Source organism: Cynoglossus semilaevis, chromosome 7 (assembly GCF_000523025.1).
Source record: "Cynoglossus semilaevis isolate Cse_v1.0 chromosome 7, Cse_v1.0, whole genome shotgun sequence".
Lineage (NCBI taxonomy): Eukaryota > Metazoa > Chordata > Actinopteri > Pleuronectiformes > Cynoglossidae > Cynoglossus > Cynoglossus semilaevis.
In genome coordinates, this window is record NC_024313.1 from 4,096,185 (window position 1) to 4,115,237 (window position 19,053).

General features: G+C 38.3%; 5 protein-coding genes across 5 annotated transcripts; 2 read left to right on the plus strand and 3 right to left on the minus strand.

Moving 5' to 3' along the window:
* Positions 1–81: 81 nt before the first annotated feature.
* On the minus strand, positions 82–5,945 carry LOC103380768 (sterol 26-hydroxylase, mitochondrial-like). Its single transcript, XM_008312853.3, has 9 exons — positions 5,188–5,945; positions 4,598–4,779; positions 4,225–4,424; positions 3,947–4,144; positions 3,365–3,528; positions 2,986–3,152; positions 2,657–2,735; positions 2,357–2,557; positions 82–932 (listed from the first exon to the last, which is right to left on the minus strand). Exons 1-9 carry the CDS (start codon positions 5,425–5,427, stop codon positions 801–803), a joined length of 1,563 nt encoding a protein of 520 aa, XP_008311075.1. The 5' UTR covers positions 5,428–5,945; the 3' UTR covers positions 82–800.
* A 43-nt stretch (positions 5,946–5,988) lies between these two features.
* bcs1l (BC1 (ubiquinol-cytochrome c reductase) synthesis-like) lies at positions 5,989–9,109 on the minus strand. The gene is made up of 7 exons (XM_008312854.3): positions 8,397–9,109; positions 8,081–8,220; positions 7,806–8,000; positions 7,578–7,641; positions 7,072–7,244; positions 6,855–6,972; positions 5,989–6,275 (listed from the first exon to the last, which is right to left on the minus strand). Exons 1-7 carry the CDS (start codon positions 8,714–8,716, stop codon positions 6,023–6,025), a joined length of 1,263 nt encoding a protein of 420 aa, XP_008311076.1. The 5' UTR covers positions 8,717–9,109; the 3' UTR covers positions 5,989–6,022.
* Positions 9,110–9,563: 454 nt separating this feature from the next.
* Positions 9,564–11,940, minus strand: hddc2 (HD domain containing 2). Its single transcript, XM_008312855.3, has 6 exons — positions 11,745–11,940; positions 11,120–11,241; positions 10,928–11,030; positions 10,627–10,695; positions 10,404–10,542; positions 9,564–10,214 (listed from the first exon to the last, which is right to left on the minus strand). Exons 1-6 carry the CDS (start codon positions 11,817–11,819, stop codon positions 10,123–10,125), a joined length of 600 nt encoding a protein of 199 aa, XP_008311077.1. The 5' UTR covers positions 11,820–11,940; the 3' UTR covers positions 9,564–10,122.
* A 27-nt stretch (positions 11,941–11,967) lies between these two features.
* cenpw (centromere protein W) lies at positions 11,968–13,805 on the plus strand. Its single transcript, XM_008312856.3, has 3 exons — positions 11,968–12,228; positions 12,323–12,436; positions 13,580–13,805. Exons 1-3 carry the CDS (start codon positions 12,142–12,144, stop codon positions 13,604–13,606), a joined length of 228 nt encoding a protein of 75 aa, XP_008311078.1. The 5' UTR covers positions 11,968–12,141; the 3' UTR covers positions 13,607–13,805.
* Positions 13,806–13,931: 126 nt separating this feature from the next.
* On the plus strand, positions 13,932–18,543 carry LOC103380800 (R-spondin-3-like). The gene is made up of 5 exons (XM_017033429.2): positions 13,932–16,740; positions 17,090–17,281; positions 17,533–17,673; positions 18,047–18,193; positions 18,295–18,543. Exons 1-5 carry the CDS (start codon positions 16,656–16,658, stop codon positions 18,510–18,512), a joined length of 783 nt encoding a protein of 260 aa, XP_016888918.1. The 5' UTR covers positions 13,932–16,655; the 3' UTR covers positions 18,513–18,543.
* Positions 18,544–19,053: the final 510 nt, after the last annotated feature.

A 19,053-nucleotide genomic window follows, 5' to 3' on the forward strand; every position in this document is an offset into this window, starting at 1 on the left:
TTTATATATATACGTTTTCTCCATTCAGTAGAAAGTTTTTAAAGTTTTAAATTTCTATTTGTTTTACTATCCATTCAGTAGAAAGTTTTAAATTTCTATTTGTTTTACTCAGACTTATCCATAAAGTTTTTTGTTTTTTTTAATATTAAACCTTAAAAAGCTGGAATTTTGTTGCACGAAATGGTTGTTACGTGCATAATGTTAACAACAAAGATAACAGTGGGGTTAAAAACACAGAATTTGTAATACATTTGTACATCGTTGATTTGTCAGGTGCTCAGCTATAAATCAATAAATATCTGGAGAATTTGTTGTTTGTTGGTTCTTATCACTGTGCTGCCACATGCTGTTTGGTTTTTATACATCACTAATTGTTGCCAAAAATGTAACAATTGAGGGTTGGTTTTTTTTATTAAACAGCACAAACTTACAAACCAGTCAGATCACTTTGATTTTTAGCCTCTTTCATTCTTTGACCCTTAATTCTTTGCCACTTTGTGGCTAAATTTGTACTAAAGTGTTAAGTTTATTTTACATCTACATCTAGTGTCAGAAAAAAGCCAGGTCAAACAGTAAATCTACTTTTTAATATTGTAATTATTAAAATATTTAATATTATATTTGTTGGTTTATGCAACTGTTGACAGATCCAAAAAACAAAACAAAAAAAGAAAAAATATGCTGCATTTTCCCTGGGACCTCTCCCCCACCCCTATACAAATCATCGTGGAGCCTCAATATGGTGCATAAGGTATAAGGTGCATTTGCTGCAATTTTTCTTACATTATGATGGACGCAAGTTAGCCAACTTTGTCACATTCTCTGGCCACTAGGTGGAGGTTTACTGACTGGTCTGGAACCAGAACGGTGCGGCAGATACACTTCAACTCTCCCATTGTCGGGTCTGGTTTGATTTCAAAAAGTCGGATGAGCTGAGAAAATAAAAGATCAAATTACTCACTGAAGCCACGTGACACTGAACCTAAACTGAACGTTGATGTCACAGTTTTCAACTGAGATTCACATTTCTGGAAAACACTGTTCTGTCATTGCACAAATGAGTTTTTTTCCCCTGTAATCAGCTTCTACTGATGTCACCCACACTGCTGAGCTCTGATCAGGCAGTTCATCCATTACACCTGTGTTCACCTTCAGCTGAGAGTCATCAGCCTGGCTGGGAGGTTATATAAGGAGCATGTGCTTCAGGGCTCAGTTGGCTGTTGACATGGAAGAGGGAACATGTTGTTGTGGGGCTGAGGAGGGGTTTTTTTTGTGTGTGTGTGTGGTTTGTTTGTTTTTTTGTTGTTGTTGTTCTTTTGGGCTTTTTGTGTGGTTTGGTGTTTTTTCTGTAGAAGTCATGAATTTTTGAAGTCATTTTTGTGTTTAGTGTGACCTCATATGTTAGTCGTTTCTCATGTTGCAACCCTCGTCCTGCTGATTGTCATTATAGGGTAACGTCAAATCGAACGATAAAGTGAAAGTTCTGTCTTATTGTCATTAATATTTAAACTGCAAACAAAACACAAATGCAGGGCAATACATTTGCCAGTTGTACGACGTATTTCTTCGAAACGTTTTTCCCTTCATTATGGCTCACAGTCGGAAGTCTGACTCTTCTGATGGCAGTGATTCCAAGAATCCTAATTGGAAGTGAGATTAGTTCTTTGGAAAAAGATGAAACACCAAACACCACCCAGTGCTTGGCCAACAGGCTAACATGTTCTGTTTCCTTTGTTTGTGATATGTATGTAATATGTTAAGTTCCGACTTAAGGTGAAAATCGAGTTACGTCACACCTCAGGAACGGAAGTCCGACTCGAGGACCCCCTTGTAATATTGTCGTCCTGAACATGCCAACGTCGTAGTGAATTTTAAACACTATTTTGAGTGGGTTTTAAACGTTCAAACGAGGATCTGGGGACATTTGTTTGTATATTTTATGGTGATGGCTCGAGCTGATACTGAAGAAAGCAACTACAGTCTGATTCGATCTGATACCTGAGATTACCTTAGTGATGTTGATGTCGATGTTAGCTAACGACACAACAATAAGCACTCTGATTGGAATGCTTTGTGTTGTTGAATCTTCAGCCGACAGCTGCTTGTGCACTTCATTTAAATAGGGGGTTTTGTTCATTTAAACTGGCATGGAACCAGCATTAATAAGCGTTAGATGACCCATCTATAGCTGTATAATAATGTACACAGACATGTACGTCTGGCTCAATGTGGTTTAAATGAGAACAATTTAAATATTTCTTCATATTTAACTACATTTAATTGATGGATTTTGTACCCTGGGGCTGTGTAATACATTTGTATTAGCTAAATACACTTTTTTTTTATTGTCATTTACCTGGCAGAGAAGCATGTACATCTCCAGCTCAGCGATCCTTCGACCAACACAACCCCTCACTCCAAAGCCAAATGGAATGGAGCCAAATGCATTTGGCAACTTGTGTCCATCACGGAGCCATCTCTCTGGTTTAAACTGGAATGGTTCTGGAAAAGTATCTTCATCGTGACTGATGGCATAGTGACACAGTATAAAAGGCGTCTGGGGGACAAAAAAATAAATAAAAACAAATCAAAAACCAAAAGATACTTCACAACGAATGAATCACATGTCTGTAAAAAGCACTTTTGAAATGCCCACATTTTTGGAAAATTGATATCCGCCAACGGTGACGTTCTTCGACAGGATCCTTGCATTCATAGGAACAACAGGATACATCCTGCAAAATAAAATTAGGGTTTTTTTATACTTTCAAATAGTTGTTTAAAATTTGGTGTATATTATAAACGTGTAATAGATATTTCCATTGGGTTGTGGTTGGCATTTTTTGGTTGGCATTCTCAGCATGTAATACTTGACCCACCTTACTACTGTCTTTACTATTACTGTTTTACTATTATTATTCTTGAGAACTTTCTGAAAACTTAATATCGTATCTTAGCTCTAAGCTAACAACCTGCGTGTCCTACCTGAGCGTCTCCTTTACAACTGCTCTCAGGTAGGGCATCTGGGAGACAGCAGCAGCAGAGGGGGTTTGATCTGCTCGTACAAATGTGGAAACTTCATTGTAGAGTCTGTCCTGGGCTCGGGGATTCCTGGAGAGCAGGTGTAAAGCCCATGTGAGTGTATTGGACGTCTGAAAAACCAAGAAACACTCATGAAAAAGAGCAAATTGATGCATATCTCATTATATTTTAATTCAGGGGACATTGACTACGGAGTCCAACCCGGTACCAAACTGTGGGTCCTTTGCTTCTATAATTGCTTTATTAAAATGATGTCTTTTTTACTTGATTGAACATTTATGGGCAACAAATCCTGGGTTAGGTCATTCAGTATCACACTTGCCGTGTCTACTCCAGCCAGAAGGAGCTCAGCGACGCTGCCGTAAACATCCTTCATGCTCATCTGTGTGTTTGACAGGAGGTACGTTAGGTATTCACCCTCAACATTCTGGCCACGTTTTACACGCTGCTGGATGTCCTCCATCTTCTTATCAATTAACTCCCTGGCTGAAGATAAACATAGAACTGGGTTTAGTATTCACTATGTTATAGCTTTGTGCATCTGTGGGATTTTTATGTTTTTTTTGTTTGTTTGTTTGTTTTTTGTTGTTGTTGTTGTTGCAAAAGATCACTGATTTTATATGATCCATGGAAGGCGTTATAGTGTTTTTTTGACTGAGTTACAAAATTAGACTAATATGGTTTCACACATCCCATCTTTAGCACCTCCTGCTGGTAAGCGAGATAACTACAGTACCTTCTGTGTGAAGTAAAACTTTGTGTTCTCGTGTTCATTCAGCATGCAGAATAATCGATTTATAATCCTGTATGTAATAATAATAATAATAATAATCAGTCAGTGGGTCAGTGGGTGAGTTGGTGCTTTAGACCTGGTGCCAGTGTCTCATCTCTTGGTCCAGCTCACCAAAGTCAAAGATTCCCTCCCAGCCTCCTATGTAACGATGGTAGTAGGGCAGCATGTGGCGACTCCACTTGGGCGTCATCATGACAGGCACGCTGTTTGTGAACATCTGACCTATGGCATTGATGAAGTCCTGTGTGCCTGCAGGGATTTTCTTCTGCAGACAGCCAAGCCTCGTCTCAAACAGAATGGACGCAATCCCTTCCATTGACAGAATTGACAAATTTAGGTTATTTTGTTAAATCCTCCACTCACACAACCTGATTCAGCCTCCTACTTACCCTCCAGTGAGAAGTGATAGAGCTCGTTGGCCAGGTTGGTCACCAGGTCTCCTGTGGGACTGCACTGGCGCAGATAGTCAACTCTCTTGATGAAGTCTGTGACCACTTCACTGATGGCACCGCTGTACTCTGCAGAGTCTTTGGGGTGCAGCATACGTTTGTTCAAAGTGGCCCTCAAGTTGTACCACTGTTCGCCCTCCCTACGGACAGAAACACAGATGTTGTGAGTCAATTGTTAGAATGTTTTGTTATCAGAAAAAAAAAATCGCACTTGTCCTTAAGAGCACAGATAACTGGTCTAAAAGTGAATCAATGGGCCCCATCGCATGGTTTTGACTTGACTTGAGTGGTTAACTAAAGTCCACAGTCTTACACTGTGAACGGTCCGTAGCCGAGTCCCTTCATGTCACGATAGTCCTTCCACAGAGACATGTCTCCTCGACAGGGGAACTTGTCGTCATTCCTCAGGAGCTCCTCCAGCAGCTGTGGTGTGTTCACAGACACTGACTTCAGTCCATCTCTGTAGATGGGACCATATCTCTGCTTCTCATAGATCTGATGGGAGCAAAACTGAGAGTTGGATGGAGCATCATGACAAAACTCAGTTGCATAAAAATGTTGTTAAATAATTAGTAAACACAGTAATTCCTGTGGCTTGTTTTTATTATAATTACTATTATAACAGCCCTATTCCTACAGCCAGAAAGTGAATCATATGAGTTTTATTGTCCCAGTTCAACTGCTAGCAGTTTCTAATAGATAGCTTTACGAAAAGAAACACAATCCTGGTCTCTGTGGGTTATTAGGCAGTGAGGTCACAGTGGAAACAGAGGTAATTCAGCTGTTCTGACATTGTCCATTGTGCAAAGTGGCTAGAGTCAGTGAGGAAAAAAAATCCCCAAAGAATTTCTGGAATGCAGAAACATCAACATTTAGTCCAGTAGCTGGATGAGGCTGACCTACCTGTAACTCATGTAAACGCTTGTAAAACCCCTGGCACACTACTCTGTAGATCATCTCCAAAGAGCTGACATGGGGCAGGTCCTTTAGTGTCCTGGGCTTGGACTGGAAACTGGTGAAGTCCTGGGTGGCAGAAGACGTGCTCCCCCATACTCTGCAGTCAACCCGGGTCAGTGCAGCAGTGCTTGGCAGCAGCCAACTGCTGCTTCTTTTCATGAGACACTGAGACAGTCCTGAAGACATGGTGAGGGGTAGAAGAGAAATTCACGGGGCTCAAGTGACATCCACAGAGCAGCCAGGCAGGGAGGAGCCGTGTCTCACACAAGGTTTAACCCTTCGCCTCTCTCAAGTTTCCACCAGAACATTGAGGAAAAAGGATCATTACTCTCCTCTTTGTACAGAGTGTGATTATATCTGGTTCCTGGGTAACTGCACAAACACACCGATTATATAACCCCTGACCACGATCGTCTTTATGTAGGCTGTTTTCCTGAAGTGTGCTCTATGGATTAGAAAGCATCACTCTTTCTTTTCATTGTGTTTGGTTCCTTGTACAAACTCCATTTAGGTACTTTTGAAAAATATATGACTAGTGGTTATAAATGAGGAAATGTGTTTATTTTGTAAACCTTCGTTTTCTTTTTGGCTACCTTTTTTGTAACAAATGACTATATTTAAGCACCTACATTTAAGCATTTTTCAATGGAATTCAAATGGAACTGTTTTATTTAGGAATGAAATTTACCATTGATTCACACACATCACAATCTGTGAGCAGTTTTTAAAAAATACAGTGAAGTCATGTTTGACATATTTTTCTTTATTCAATAACTCTTCATCATCCTTTTATCAATGCAACATCATCAATAGAACCAGCCGGGTCTGCTTTGTGCAGCAGAAAGTGTCCTTGCACCTGAGCGGCACTGATCTCAACATTAGCTTCTAATGCAAGCTTTGCAAACCGCTCTCCTTCAGACACAGGCTGGTCTGGGTAGAACCGGCGGAACATATGAGCCAGCTGCCAGTGTGTGCAGTGCCCGATGAACTGCTTCAGGTCCACTCGTCCAGGTCTGATCAGTGCTGGGTCTAATCTGTGAGCACAAAACATCCACATTGTCAATGTAAAAAATTGAACTGATAAATGAATGGTGCCTAGAAAAAATATTTTAAAAACTCACACGTAGCTAATTGTTTGGGAAAGCACAACAAATGGCACAGAGTTATAAAAATATGTACACAGTAAGCAAGGTATTCGTTTCAAGACTAAAAGACACTTTTAAACTGATGTGTAAAGGACTAAATTATCGGTCACTGAACTATGACATGGATCAGCTAGTTTGTATCCTAACTTGGTCTTTGCTTGTGAATGAGTTGCGTGACTATCCCAACATCATTACAAACAGTGTTTATTCTACAGTGCTGAAGAGATATCTAACTCTGTTTAGTTATCATTTCAAACATGATTAACTTGAAGTACTTTTTAAAGCACTGAAAAAATGCATGTTTTTGAGGAACAAGTCACTGCTGGTAAATATTAATCTATGGGTAAAACATTTACCGGATATGTTGAGTCATCCCCAGAGATGTTTTGTGATGTGTTGTCCTGTTTGTGTTATTTATATTGTAAATAATTTTATAATTATAGTATAATCAGAGTCTAAAGACTGTACCTATCAATATAGTTGGTGGTCATAAAAACTATTCTGGCTTCAGATGAAGCCACACCATCCAAAGCATTGAGCAAACCACTGAAGGTCAGTCTTCCCATTCCCTGATAGGCCATCGGATCTGTGGGGGGCGGAGAATGAGGGGGATTAACAACATCTCCCAAATAATATAGAGGATAGTACGTCATCTAACCATTAACACTCCATCACTTCTACTCACTCTCTGTGGGGAGCAGCTCTCGACTGACGAATGCCGCATCCACGTCCTCCAGCAGGATGATGCTCTGCTGTGGGGCTACACTCAGCAGGTGGTTCAGACGGTCGTCAGAGAGACTACGGTCACTCAGACTCATCAGACAGATGCTGTAGCCCAGCTCACCGGCCAGTGCTGTGCTAAAAATATATAAAAAAGAGGACACTGAATGTAAAACCAGAGTTTTCATTAAAAGTTAAGCCCTGTTTTTAAAATGTGGAATATTGCAGAAATCATACTGCTCAGTGTGTTGGGCAAAAATCACCTTCCAGACTTATTTCCTCTACTCTGACTTTTATTCCATCTGGTAGAAGCAGTAATAGGAGTGTGTGTTTCAGCTGCAGTGTAGCCTGCTATTGCATATTAGATTTATTACAGACTGACTGCACATAAGAAAAATGTCTACAAAGTACTGAAACCAGACTGAAGGTTTTTTGAACAGCAAAGAAAAAAGAAACATTTTTTAAACTCACATGAAGCTACTCTTTCCACATCCTGGGGGTCCATACAGCAGATATCCTCTTCTGTAGGGTATACCTGCACACACAGGAATTGTTCCAATCTTTGAGTGCTAATACAGTATATAAACACACACACAGACATTTTTTCATAAATAATTTTATTTTCGACTCAATATCTTGTTTATTTGAGATAATTCGCAGCATTTAAAATTTAAGTAAGGGCGTGTGTGTGTGTATTACCTCTGTCTGTGTACCACTTGGGGTTTCCGATGAAGTCCTTCACATCATCTACAATCCTCTCCCCTACCCCGGACTCCAGGACCACAGAGCTGAGGGGTCTGCGTCTCCGTGGAAACCCAAAGGGTCTCCATTCTGCACCCATCGCCGTGTACATGACTGTTCTCCCCTCTTCTTGCTTCAGGGCTAATTCTCTAGCTGCAAAATACAACAGTCGGCTGCTGTGACTGATTCATACAAGGTTATGTATGCATAACAACATTCAAAAGAAACATTACCTTCTTGTAAGATGTTAAAGAAGATTTGTCTGTCTCTGCCTAAGGCAGTGAAAGTCACAGACTCCCAAGGCGTTCCTGTGTGCAGATCCACCATTTGTTTCTCTCTGGTCCTCTCCACTCTGATCCACTTCCTCCCATACCTGCACAACAACAGATGAAAGATAGTGGTACAACATAGTAGTACTGGGTAGAGATTACAAAATGCACTGTCCCAACCAAAAAGGCAAAACCAACTTGCTTTAAAATGATGTTGTGACATTGTAAACCTGTATATTATATAGAACTTTTAAAATAAGAAAAGGTGGTGCCTTCTGACCATATGATGTGGTTTCCAGGGCTAGGGTGGAAGTCAAACTGTGTATGCACTCTTCCACTCTCATGTGCCAAGTAAGAGGTCTCCACACTCAGGTGCTGTGTGTGTCTGGCGTGCTTGGTGATCCAGCTCAGCAGCCAATGATAGCTCTTATCCCTGCTCGGGACCTCCAGAGTGATCATGTAGTTTCTGCGGAAGAAGATCATCCCCACCTGCAGACCTTTCCTGCCGACTGCCAGTGCTGTTCCAACTCCAACCAGTCCAAAACCTGCCCCAAAGTATGGGTTGTCCTTCAAGCTGTCCAGAAAGTCTGACAGGGGCATGTTGCTTGACGTGTATTTGAAAAACAAAAATCCGTCTCTATTTATCCGATTAGGCTCTATCGGCTGAACAGAAGTCCATTAGAAGCACACACGTTCTGTGAGACCGTCCAGCGTGAGACAGGTTTAATAGACCGTTATTTGTCCAAGCCTAGAGTCCTGCAGCAACCTGGACCTTCAGAAAGCAGTTGCTCGTTTTGTATTTATGACGTAATGTTAATACGTTAACATGTTATTGCGAGATTCAGCTTCATTTTTCGTACCTAATTAATAACATTGTAGTTTGTCTAGAGAGGCCAGTTTGTCTAAACATGTCTGTAATTTATCAACATTCTAAGCCAATGTGTGGAAACGAGTCCGTCTGTTATTTAGCTCCGTAAGGCGACCTCTACGTTACATCCGGTGTACAGTATAGATATCAATCCGACTATTCACATGAGTAGAGGCATATAGTTCCTCTTCTCCTGTAAACACGTATCATATTTGAAAATACATTGGTGAAAGCTTCTGCAAAATATGAAATTAATAAGTGGAACATTTTGTGAAACTTTGCCTCAAGTGCAAACGCAACTACATAAAAATGTTTTTTTTAATTGACTACGTTTAAAAGGGAAAAAGTGAGGTTAGTAAATTCACATACATACATATTCTCAACGAATAAAGGGTACTAAATCCTATTATTTAGGCGTACTTATAGTACTTAAATCCAATTTTTTGAATTGACAAATTAAATAGATGCAATACAGTAATAACTATTTGCCACAATGTAAACTTTGGTCTTCTTTACGTCTGTTACGTTGTTCAATAACAAAAATATAAATTAATTTATATGTTGGAAGAATGATAAAGATTACTTTTATAAATTCTTTATTTAACAGCAGCAACAACAGGTGGTGAATGATACAGCCATTAGAAAAGACACTGAACCTAATCAAGTTTTATGTAACATAAACCAAACCAAACAACTTAAAACATTTACATACAGTATATCCAACAAGCCCACTTGCAGCCATGAAAAACAAAAGAAAATTATTTATTATATACATCTGTTTATGTATAATGTTCATCTTTCCTAAGAACTGAAGAATAAAATGAATACGTTATTTTAAAGGTTGTCGTTGGTATTTTAAAGGTTGTAAACAAAATGTATGTATATGAGGTAACGAGAGGCTGTGATTGAACAGTGGACAAAATATCCAAAATGACAAAAACAGTGTTAAACTGTCAACTATAAAAGTAAATGTTAATTTTAAAAAATTAAACATAGTTTCCAATCTCCAGTCAACTAAGAAGTCATGTGACCCAGTTGTGCATACTTATAATAAGTATTTTTGTCCATGCTCTAGGCTGGAGTTTGTTTTTATCATGTAGTTATTCAGGCTTAATACCCTCAGTCTTTAAACTGCCAGTTATTCTTTGCCATCACTTTTTTCCAAGTGATGCCCTCTTTCCTCATTTAACACACTGACAAACTGAAGCACATCTGGATGATGGAAACGTCCTGAAAATGAATGAAAATATGACAATTACTAATTCATACAACATATTAAATTGTAAAGTTTGTACAAAAATACTGTTAAATATTTAGATGCATGTACACATAATTCAAATAAAATATTAATCTGAACCTGAATCACCCCAGTCTCTTGCTAAGTTCTGGTTGTAATATGTGAGATATATACAACATTACCATTGGTAGAATCAAAGAATTCCTGAAGTCCTCCAGGTTTCTTCTCCAACTCTTCATACTCGTGAGCCTGTAGTATCATTTCAAGGAGGTCAAACTGTTTCACCAGCTTGGCCTCTGCACTGCTCTGATTTTCATATTCCTGCAGAGGAAGAGTGTCCACTTCATGAAAATATAATGAACTGAGGAGCTCATTAATTATTCTAGGGCTACAGTAACAACTTACCTCCCAGAGTCCATATATTTCCTGTCTTAGCCCCTCTGGTAAAAGACCTGATAGATGTGTCATTGCTTCCTAAAGAAAATTCAAATCATACATTTAATTTAATGATCTTGACATTAGATGGAGTTGCAGTTGCTTCAAAGAATTAGAATAATACTATTACAGAATAATCATAAAAAATACTGGGTTATATAAGTCAGCCCATATAAAAATAAATCACAACAGGAAATAAACACAGTAACATCAACATTTTGAACTCAATTTACTTCAAAGTGTGAAAAATGGTGCAATATTAATCTCCTACCTCTTCTCGTCTGTGTTTCTCTTCTTTACTAATATTATCTGCTGGAGCAATGTCTCCCACAATACACTCTGCCATATCATGCACCAATGCCAACTTCAGGCACCTGTGAGAGCATTATCAGAGCATTAGATGTTAGGGTTTCCATCCATTGAAGATGCATCAGCAGCAACTGATGATGTTGTGTGAGCTCACCTGTCCTTGTCCACATTGGGGTCAGTGATGGTCAGAGACATCATGGCCATGCGATACATGTGGTCTGAGACACTCTCTGGGTTCTTTACATTTCTATATACCCAACCAGTCCGTGGAACCCTCTATCGAAAAATAATATGGCCAACGCACAGAAAGTGTCAGACGAAATCTTCGAGTGGTCAAATTATCCATGTCAGTTACGCTTATTTGTGTTTTATGTAACTATGTTATGTGGTCAATTATTAATAAGTCGTCAAAGAGCTGACCTGACCCTTTGACCCTCACGTTTACAAGGGTGGGATATAATTATACCTGGATATTTTTCTCCCAATAGAATATATAATAAACCAAACTTGAAATACCGTAACAATCTCATTATAAACTGTGCATGTTTTGAGGGACACCCTACTGAAGACAAAAAAGTAGTAATGATAGATGAATAGAGTACTATTTAATGCGATGTTCTCACTAGAACAGCTGGGTAGAAGTGTGTTTTGTCAACATCGGTGTCGTGCCTATATCGTACTACATTCAGAAAATCAAACTTAAATAATTGCCGATAATAAATATTCCCTTAGGATTACATAAGCATATTGCACTCTCAGTTAAAAAAAACAATTCTTACTTTAAGCTGTCCAATAAATTTCATAAATTTCAGTAAGTTGCTCATGCCTGCTGCTGTCTCCACGGTGTCCGCCATTACTATGTTAATGCAATTACTTAGTGTGGCCGCTTGGTGTCAGCAAGGGGAATGGGTCGCGTCATAAACAGATGACCTATCATCGACTTTAAAACCTTTAAATTCAAATTCAAATTCAAATTCAAATACAGTCATGTATTGTAAAACAGCATAGAGTGGGAGGAAATTGAGATATAAGACGATAAGACATATGATAAGTATTCCTGCAATTGTGAGGGCAAAGACACGAAGAAGAAAGCACTGCCCGGAAGTAGGCAAAGCGGGATTTTTGAAAAACATAACCTAACTCGTCTGCCGAGTGGACTCTAAAAGAGACCTCAAAATGATAAAGAAGGCGCCTAAGCTGAAATATATTATAAAAAGGAAAGCAAAGAGCCAAATTAACGTGAGGCCAACGTCGGAAGCGATGGTGAGACGTCGATTACATGGTTTGTTTTGTGTATTTCGCCTGTCAACACAATTTGCCTTAGAAAGAAACGTGTCTTTTTTTCGGTTGTCCTCAGATCGAACTGCTAACGTTGATGTTTATAAAAAGCCTGGCAGAGGAGGCAAAGAGTAACGCATTTGAAGAAAAGTCTGCAACGATCAGAGCTCGCAACTTGAAAGCAGTTGCTAAGGTTAGTTGTAAACCATTCTCGATCACTTGTGGTTCACACAGATGCATCCAAAGCAAGCGTTAGGTCAATCTGAAATTGGTTTCCCATTTAATCTGCGGTGTACATTGTCATATTACAGTCAGATTGTGATCAATCCTTAATAACTTTACGATAAGCTGCTGGGTATGTCGCCATGTTCCAATCTATGTGTGTGTGTGTGTGTATATATATATATGTATATATATATATACACACACACATATATATATATATATACACACATATATATATATATACACACACATATATATATATATATATACACACACATATATATATATATACACACATATATATATATATACACACATATATATATATATACACACACATATATATATATATACACACATATATATATATATATACACACATATATATATATATATATACACACACACACACACACACATATACATATGAAACACCCTGTGCATTTTGACAAAATTAATCATCAATGACACTTGTCATCTGCCATATTGTGTGATTCTTTTTGCAGAAATCATACATGAGGAATATATTTTTTTTAGTAGAGGACCATGTAACAACTACACAATGCAAAGTATGAGTTTTGATCTTGTTCATCATACTTCATCACTCAGTCAGGATTATTTTGCACTCAAAGTAAACTCTAAATAATATCTGCAGTGATGTCTGCACAAAGAAAGAAGGGTTGTTTATGTTATTTTACTCAAGGATCATTGATAAACATTTAGATTAGCTTATAATATAATAATATAATATTCAAAACAAAAGAACTATATATATATATATATATATTTTTAGGCATTTTAGCTCAGTACGTATTTCACTACTTACATTGACATGCATGTGTTTGTTTGGCCTGGACCAGGAATCTTGAAAGATTTTTGAACCAATAACCTCCAAACTAATTAAGAAGTGGAGCAGGGACCACAGTTTCATATACAAGACAGTTGTATAAATGTCCCATTTTATTTTGCATTTAGTAATAAATTCTTATTTTTAAATGGAGAAAATGTTATTGAACCCCATGTTGAAAAAACGGAGCATCTGTTAAATCTGTACATAAAATAGTTTTGATGTTTTGATTGAGATAAAAGCTGATTTTATTTTTTTTCATAGAAAATGCTGAAAAAAGCAAGAGGCTGAAGACTGTTTTTTTTTTGGTGCAGTTTCAACAAGGGTGGCAATGGATGATGACAACAATGTTTTTGCTTTTTATTAACATCTTATTTGCACATTTTTAACACATTTTTTAGTGCTGTTATATCTTTAACAAATGTTCACTGTTTTATTGATGTCATTGTTTGTTTGATTTGAATAAAGACTGTTGTATTGTAAAAAAAAATGTTTTCTTGTCCACAATGTGGGTCAAAATACAGGAGATTCTTGAACTTTTTATCTCTCTCTCTCCTCCCTCTCTCTCTCCTCCTGACTTTGATCTGTCATGCTCCGTTGTAGACCCTTCTCACAGTGTGTGTGTTCAGCCTCCGTCCAAATTCCTCGCTTCATCGTGTAGATTATCTGCTTGCTCAGATGCTATCTTCTTCATTCCTTGACACTACATACTTCTTTGTGTGAGCGGTAAAAGGTGTTGAGGTGTAAGCTGCTCTTCCTTAAGTCATTATTTGCTCTGTTGTTTAAATTTGTAACCGTATCTACATCTTATATATAACATATTTATTAATGTAATAAGATTCTCCTACTGACTGAACTGATCCAACCACGCTATAACAACACGTTTCTGTAACAACAACATGCAGGAGATATAGCTTTAATTCCTGACTTTTAGTGTAAAACACCTACGACAGTAATTGACTTTATCTTCTGCTTGTTGTCATCACTGACTAACATTTGATATTCTCACTATTTTACTAGGCCCAACAAGACATTTCAAAGATTCAGGGTGTTTTGTTGGGTTTTTTTTTCTCCAAACGTGCCCCCCTGTGAGTGAAGCCTCTTCATGTTTATATTTCTTGCTATGTTTAAAGGATGTTGTTGGGTGTGCACAGCCTCCCCCCGTTGGCCTGTGAACCCCACTGCTTTTCAACATTCTCTTCACTTGCGGCTCCCAAAGTGGGGGGCGCCTACAGGGATGCAGGTTTTGCAGCTTTATCTAGGGGGCAAATCATTTATTTATAATTTTATATCCTGTATTCAACAAGAATATCACTTTTGTAGAAATGACAGTGTTTAAATACTGTAAATGTTCAGTGGAGCTATAGAGCAATAGCTTTGAATGCAAATTATTGTGGAGGGGCTCCACAGTTGTCCTGTCTTTAAAAAGGGGGCGCTGCAGAATACGTTTGGGAACTACTGATTTATAAATATATCTTGTATTTTCAATCTGAAATTTGTAGTAATTAGTAGTCAGAGGGATGAATGTCTTCACGACCATCAGGGGAAGCAGAAACGCATTATTTGCTGTAGAAATGTGGATGCTGTGCTGCATTTTTTCCCCACATCTTGAAACCAATGTTTGCTTTTGTTCTTTGGGACTGGGAAGAACTAAACGTCTTACTTCAACAAATCAAATAGTAAATCAGGCTTATACTGTCTTGAGTAGTTTGTGCGCATGTGCGAGCACCTGTTGACAATTTAGGCCAACTAGGGTATAGCCCTGTACGACTCCACTGTCTGGCAGTGTGCCTTATGTCTTACACAAATCAATCTTTAGGACAATCCTTTTGACATTTTTCCAAAAAAGCCAGGAGTAAAAGAACAAGATTGTCCATTTTGTCAGAGATGTTATTGACAGTGTACTGTTGCTATAGTAATAAGGGACAAATGGCTTTATGTTTGTTAACAAAAAATGTTGGCTTTTTAAAAAAAATAAAAATATTTAGTGAGCAAGGCATAGATCAGATAGTTGGACAAATAGATGAGAAAAGCTGATCCCAGTGAAAGCATGTGTGAGAGGATGCTGGAGAGTTCAAATCTGTTTTGGAGTAGTGGAGGGCGAACTGCAGAGTTCCCAAAACAGACGATATGCAGCCAAACTTTCATCACATTCCAGAGGTTTTGTGAGAACTGCCAGTCCTCCTTGACACCACCAGCTGTCTAGTTTTCTTTTCTTATCGTACCATAGTCAAATCACACAGAGGTTTAGGTTTTCACACCCTCAAACCTTGTCTTTATAGAAAACAGGCAGCATTCATTTTCTTTAGCTTAAGTCACCCTAGGTTACAAATGTTTGGGATGTGAAGGATTTTGGTGGTACACTATTTTGGGTTCATGCCACAATTCCAAATGTTGTAAATGAATTATGTTATGATATGTGTCAAAAAGATCATATTTTCACAAATTAATAAAATCTTACGATTCCCAGAGGTGTCACAAAAAAGTTCTAATGAATGAATGAATGACTGAATAATGAATTAAAGTACGATTAGAAACGCTTTTTTAATTAATTTTCCTGTCCATCTAAAACAAAGCAGAGAAGTGAACAGCATCTGAAGATATAATCGGCTCTGTGCAGAATATGATTGCCCTTTTTATATACAGTATGTATAGTTTTCACAGAGCTGATCCTTGCTCACACAGATTGAGCTTTGATAGGATTCCCTTCTGCTCTGTTGTCTCTTCCTCATAGATAAGAATGTTGATAAGGATACTTTGACATTTGTTTAATTTCCACTTGTATACAAAACACAGTCATAACCTGTAACCAATGAGTGTGGCCAAGAATCCAGTAGACTTGACAATTTGATTTGATTTCTACAGTAGGGAATAGAAAAAGTAAAAATGATAAAAAAAAAAAAAAAAACTCCCCATTCTTAATGTACTGACCTGCTGCAAGAACGACTTTAGTTTTCTACAGCTGCTGAGAAAACACTGTTCCACCAATCATTTTCTGTGAGAAACTCTTCAGATATGGATCAGGAGGAGGGTCAAGCAACAGACGATAGGAGGAGGTGTGTGTCTACATGTGGGACACAGACAAGTTACACCAACTAACCCAAATATTACACTGGCTGTGGGCTGAGACGGTCATATGACGGAGTGTTTTTTTTTTTTATTACTGTCTGTATTCTTCATGGTGTTCTGTCGACTGGAGTGATTATATCCATTGCGCATGGCATTTCTTTTGAGGGGAAATATATCTGCTCTTGACTACACATCATCTGCATGCACTCTTTGATGCAGACCATGGGATTTGGGCTCTCATTGAATAAATCACTGAGGACTGGATGCTAAAATGTGGACTTTATCGTTCATTTGGTTTCTGCAACTCAATTTTCTATCCCTGGGTTTATACAACACCAGGATACTGCAGCACAGGAGTAAGTATTTGAAGCATAAGAAGCAATTTCAGCATACAACTTCTGCAAATGCAAAGGTTTTTATTTTCCTTCAATTAAATAATATTTATCCTCACAAATTTCCAGAATTTTGAATTCTGAGCTTTTTTGTTTCCCAATTTCTGTTTAAAAGAATTCTTGTTTGTTCAATGTTATACTCCAAGTCAGTGGTTTGATATGTAGCTCTGCACCCTGTTAGGGGGGCCGCCCCCTACTTTGGGAGCCACTGCTCTAACTCGATGTCAAATTAATTAATTAACAACAAATACATGTATTTCTCTCACTCTGGCTGTCTGAGCATTTGTGCTAATTGGACTTTACCTTGTAACAGGGAACCCCTCTGTAAGCAGAGAGTGTCCCACTGGATGTGCATCATGTTCAGCCCTGAATGGATGTCTCTCCTGTAGACCTCGCTTCTTCCTTCACTTGGAGTTGGATGGGATCAGAGAGAGAGGCACTTGCCTCTCAACCTGTCCCCGGGGTTACTACGGCAACCGCTCACCACACATAAACAAGTGTAAAAGTAAGTAGCACTGCCTTGAAGTGTAGGTGTTTTTACTGGAGATGGCAGTGAGGTTGTCTCAGGACAATTGTATGAAAAAATACAAGTGATATGTGTGTTTTCATGGAGCGAACCCTCCAGTCATCACAAGATGAAAGACGGGTGATGCCTATTAGCTTTACTTTGTACTTAAACAAGCAAATAACTGCAGATGAGTCATCTGATTTAGTTCTGAGTGCTCGCTGTGCCATGACTGATCACTCTCATTGCAGGGTGTAAAGAGGAGTGTGCCTTCTGCTTCAGTGAAAATTTCTGCACCCGATGTCATGCTGGCACATTTTTGATTCGAGGCAAATGTGAAAGCAGCTGTCCAAACGGACTGACAGCGAACGCAGTACTGCGAGAATGCACAGGTGGGACATCATCACTGGTGCATGCAGTATAAATAGTGTGCAAAAAATATTTTGCATTTATTTTGTAACCAACGTTATATTTGTTTTGGTTACAAAACAGAAATAATTGCTGGAGATTATAATACTTAAAACTATTTATTGTAAAAATTATACATCCATTCTTTGTTAGCAGATCTCTACATCTCCACATTTGGTCCTTTGGCACAAACCCTGGTCACCTTAGTTAACAGATTTTCAGCGGAGTTTAAATTAGGCAAATGACCCTTGACTTTTTATGTTTATGACCAATACTTCAATGAAAATACTTTAATATTTATTTTATGTGCGGGTCCAAAAATTCCATTCTTGACTGTATGTATATTTTTCGTCTCAGATTGCCCAACAGGCTGTAGGGCGTGTGTGAGGAGGAACATGTGTGTGAGATGTCGAGAAGGTCTGTATATTCTACATGGGAAGTGTCACACCAGCTGTCCAAATGGAACTGAACCTGATGTCCAGCTCCTGCAGTGCATCCCCAAGAGTGAGAGAATCTCCTTTCTCTTGAATTCACCACACACTCACACTGTTCAGTACTGTACTTTATTAAGTTCTCCACAAATCACTTCAACTGTCTTCTTCTAGTAAACTGTAAAGTTGGGGAGTGGACAGAGTGGGGTCCATGTCTGCAGAAAGTTAACACGGAGGGCTACAAGAAAGGAGAAGAGTCTCGCACTAGACAAGTTCTCCAGTCCTCTGGTCCTGACGGCCACCCCTGCCCCCATGTGATTGAAGTCAGGAAATGTGCCATCAAAGACACAGAGTCCCTCATCAATGAGTTTCTGAAACTGCAGAGACAATGATCTTTTTTTTTTAAATGCAGTTGTTATATGTGATGCTATTGTAAAATGAAATATGTAAAAACATATTAATCAAAAGTAAATTATTTGAATGGATGAATGGGAAGATGAATGAATGATGGATGAATTCTTTATTTGTTTATTTACCAATTACTGTTTTATACCGATTAATTTGTTTTTTCCCTTAATACATTATTTACTTTAATACATTTATAAAGTCTGTAGTGTATAAAACAATTATTTATGTGCATACCAAATACTGTACACATGAGAATAATGATTCTACTTAATCTAAATCTTTTCAGCTGACTTACAAACTCCTCTATAAGTGCTTGCTTACGACTGTCATGCATTACAGAGACACAGCTTCATTGTTGTCTACACACGCAAGTCCTATTTTACTGCAACAACACATACATTCAAGGGTTCTATTGAAAAGCGCCACAAGATATTATAATTCTTCTGGTGGTGATGTCACTACATCATTATGTGGCAGACTGTAAAGATTGTACTGCTGCATTCAAGTGTGAGGGTAAATAAAGGT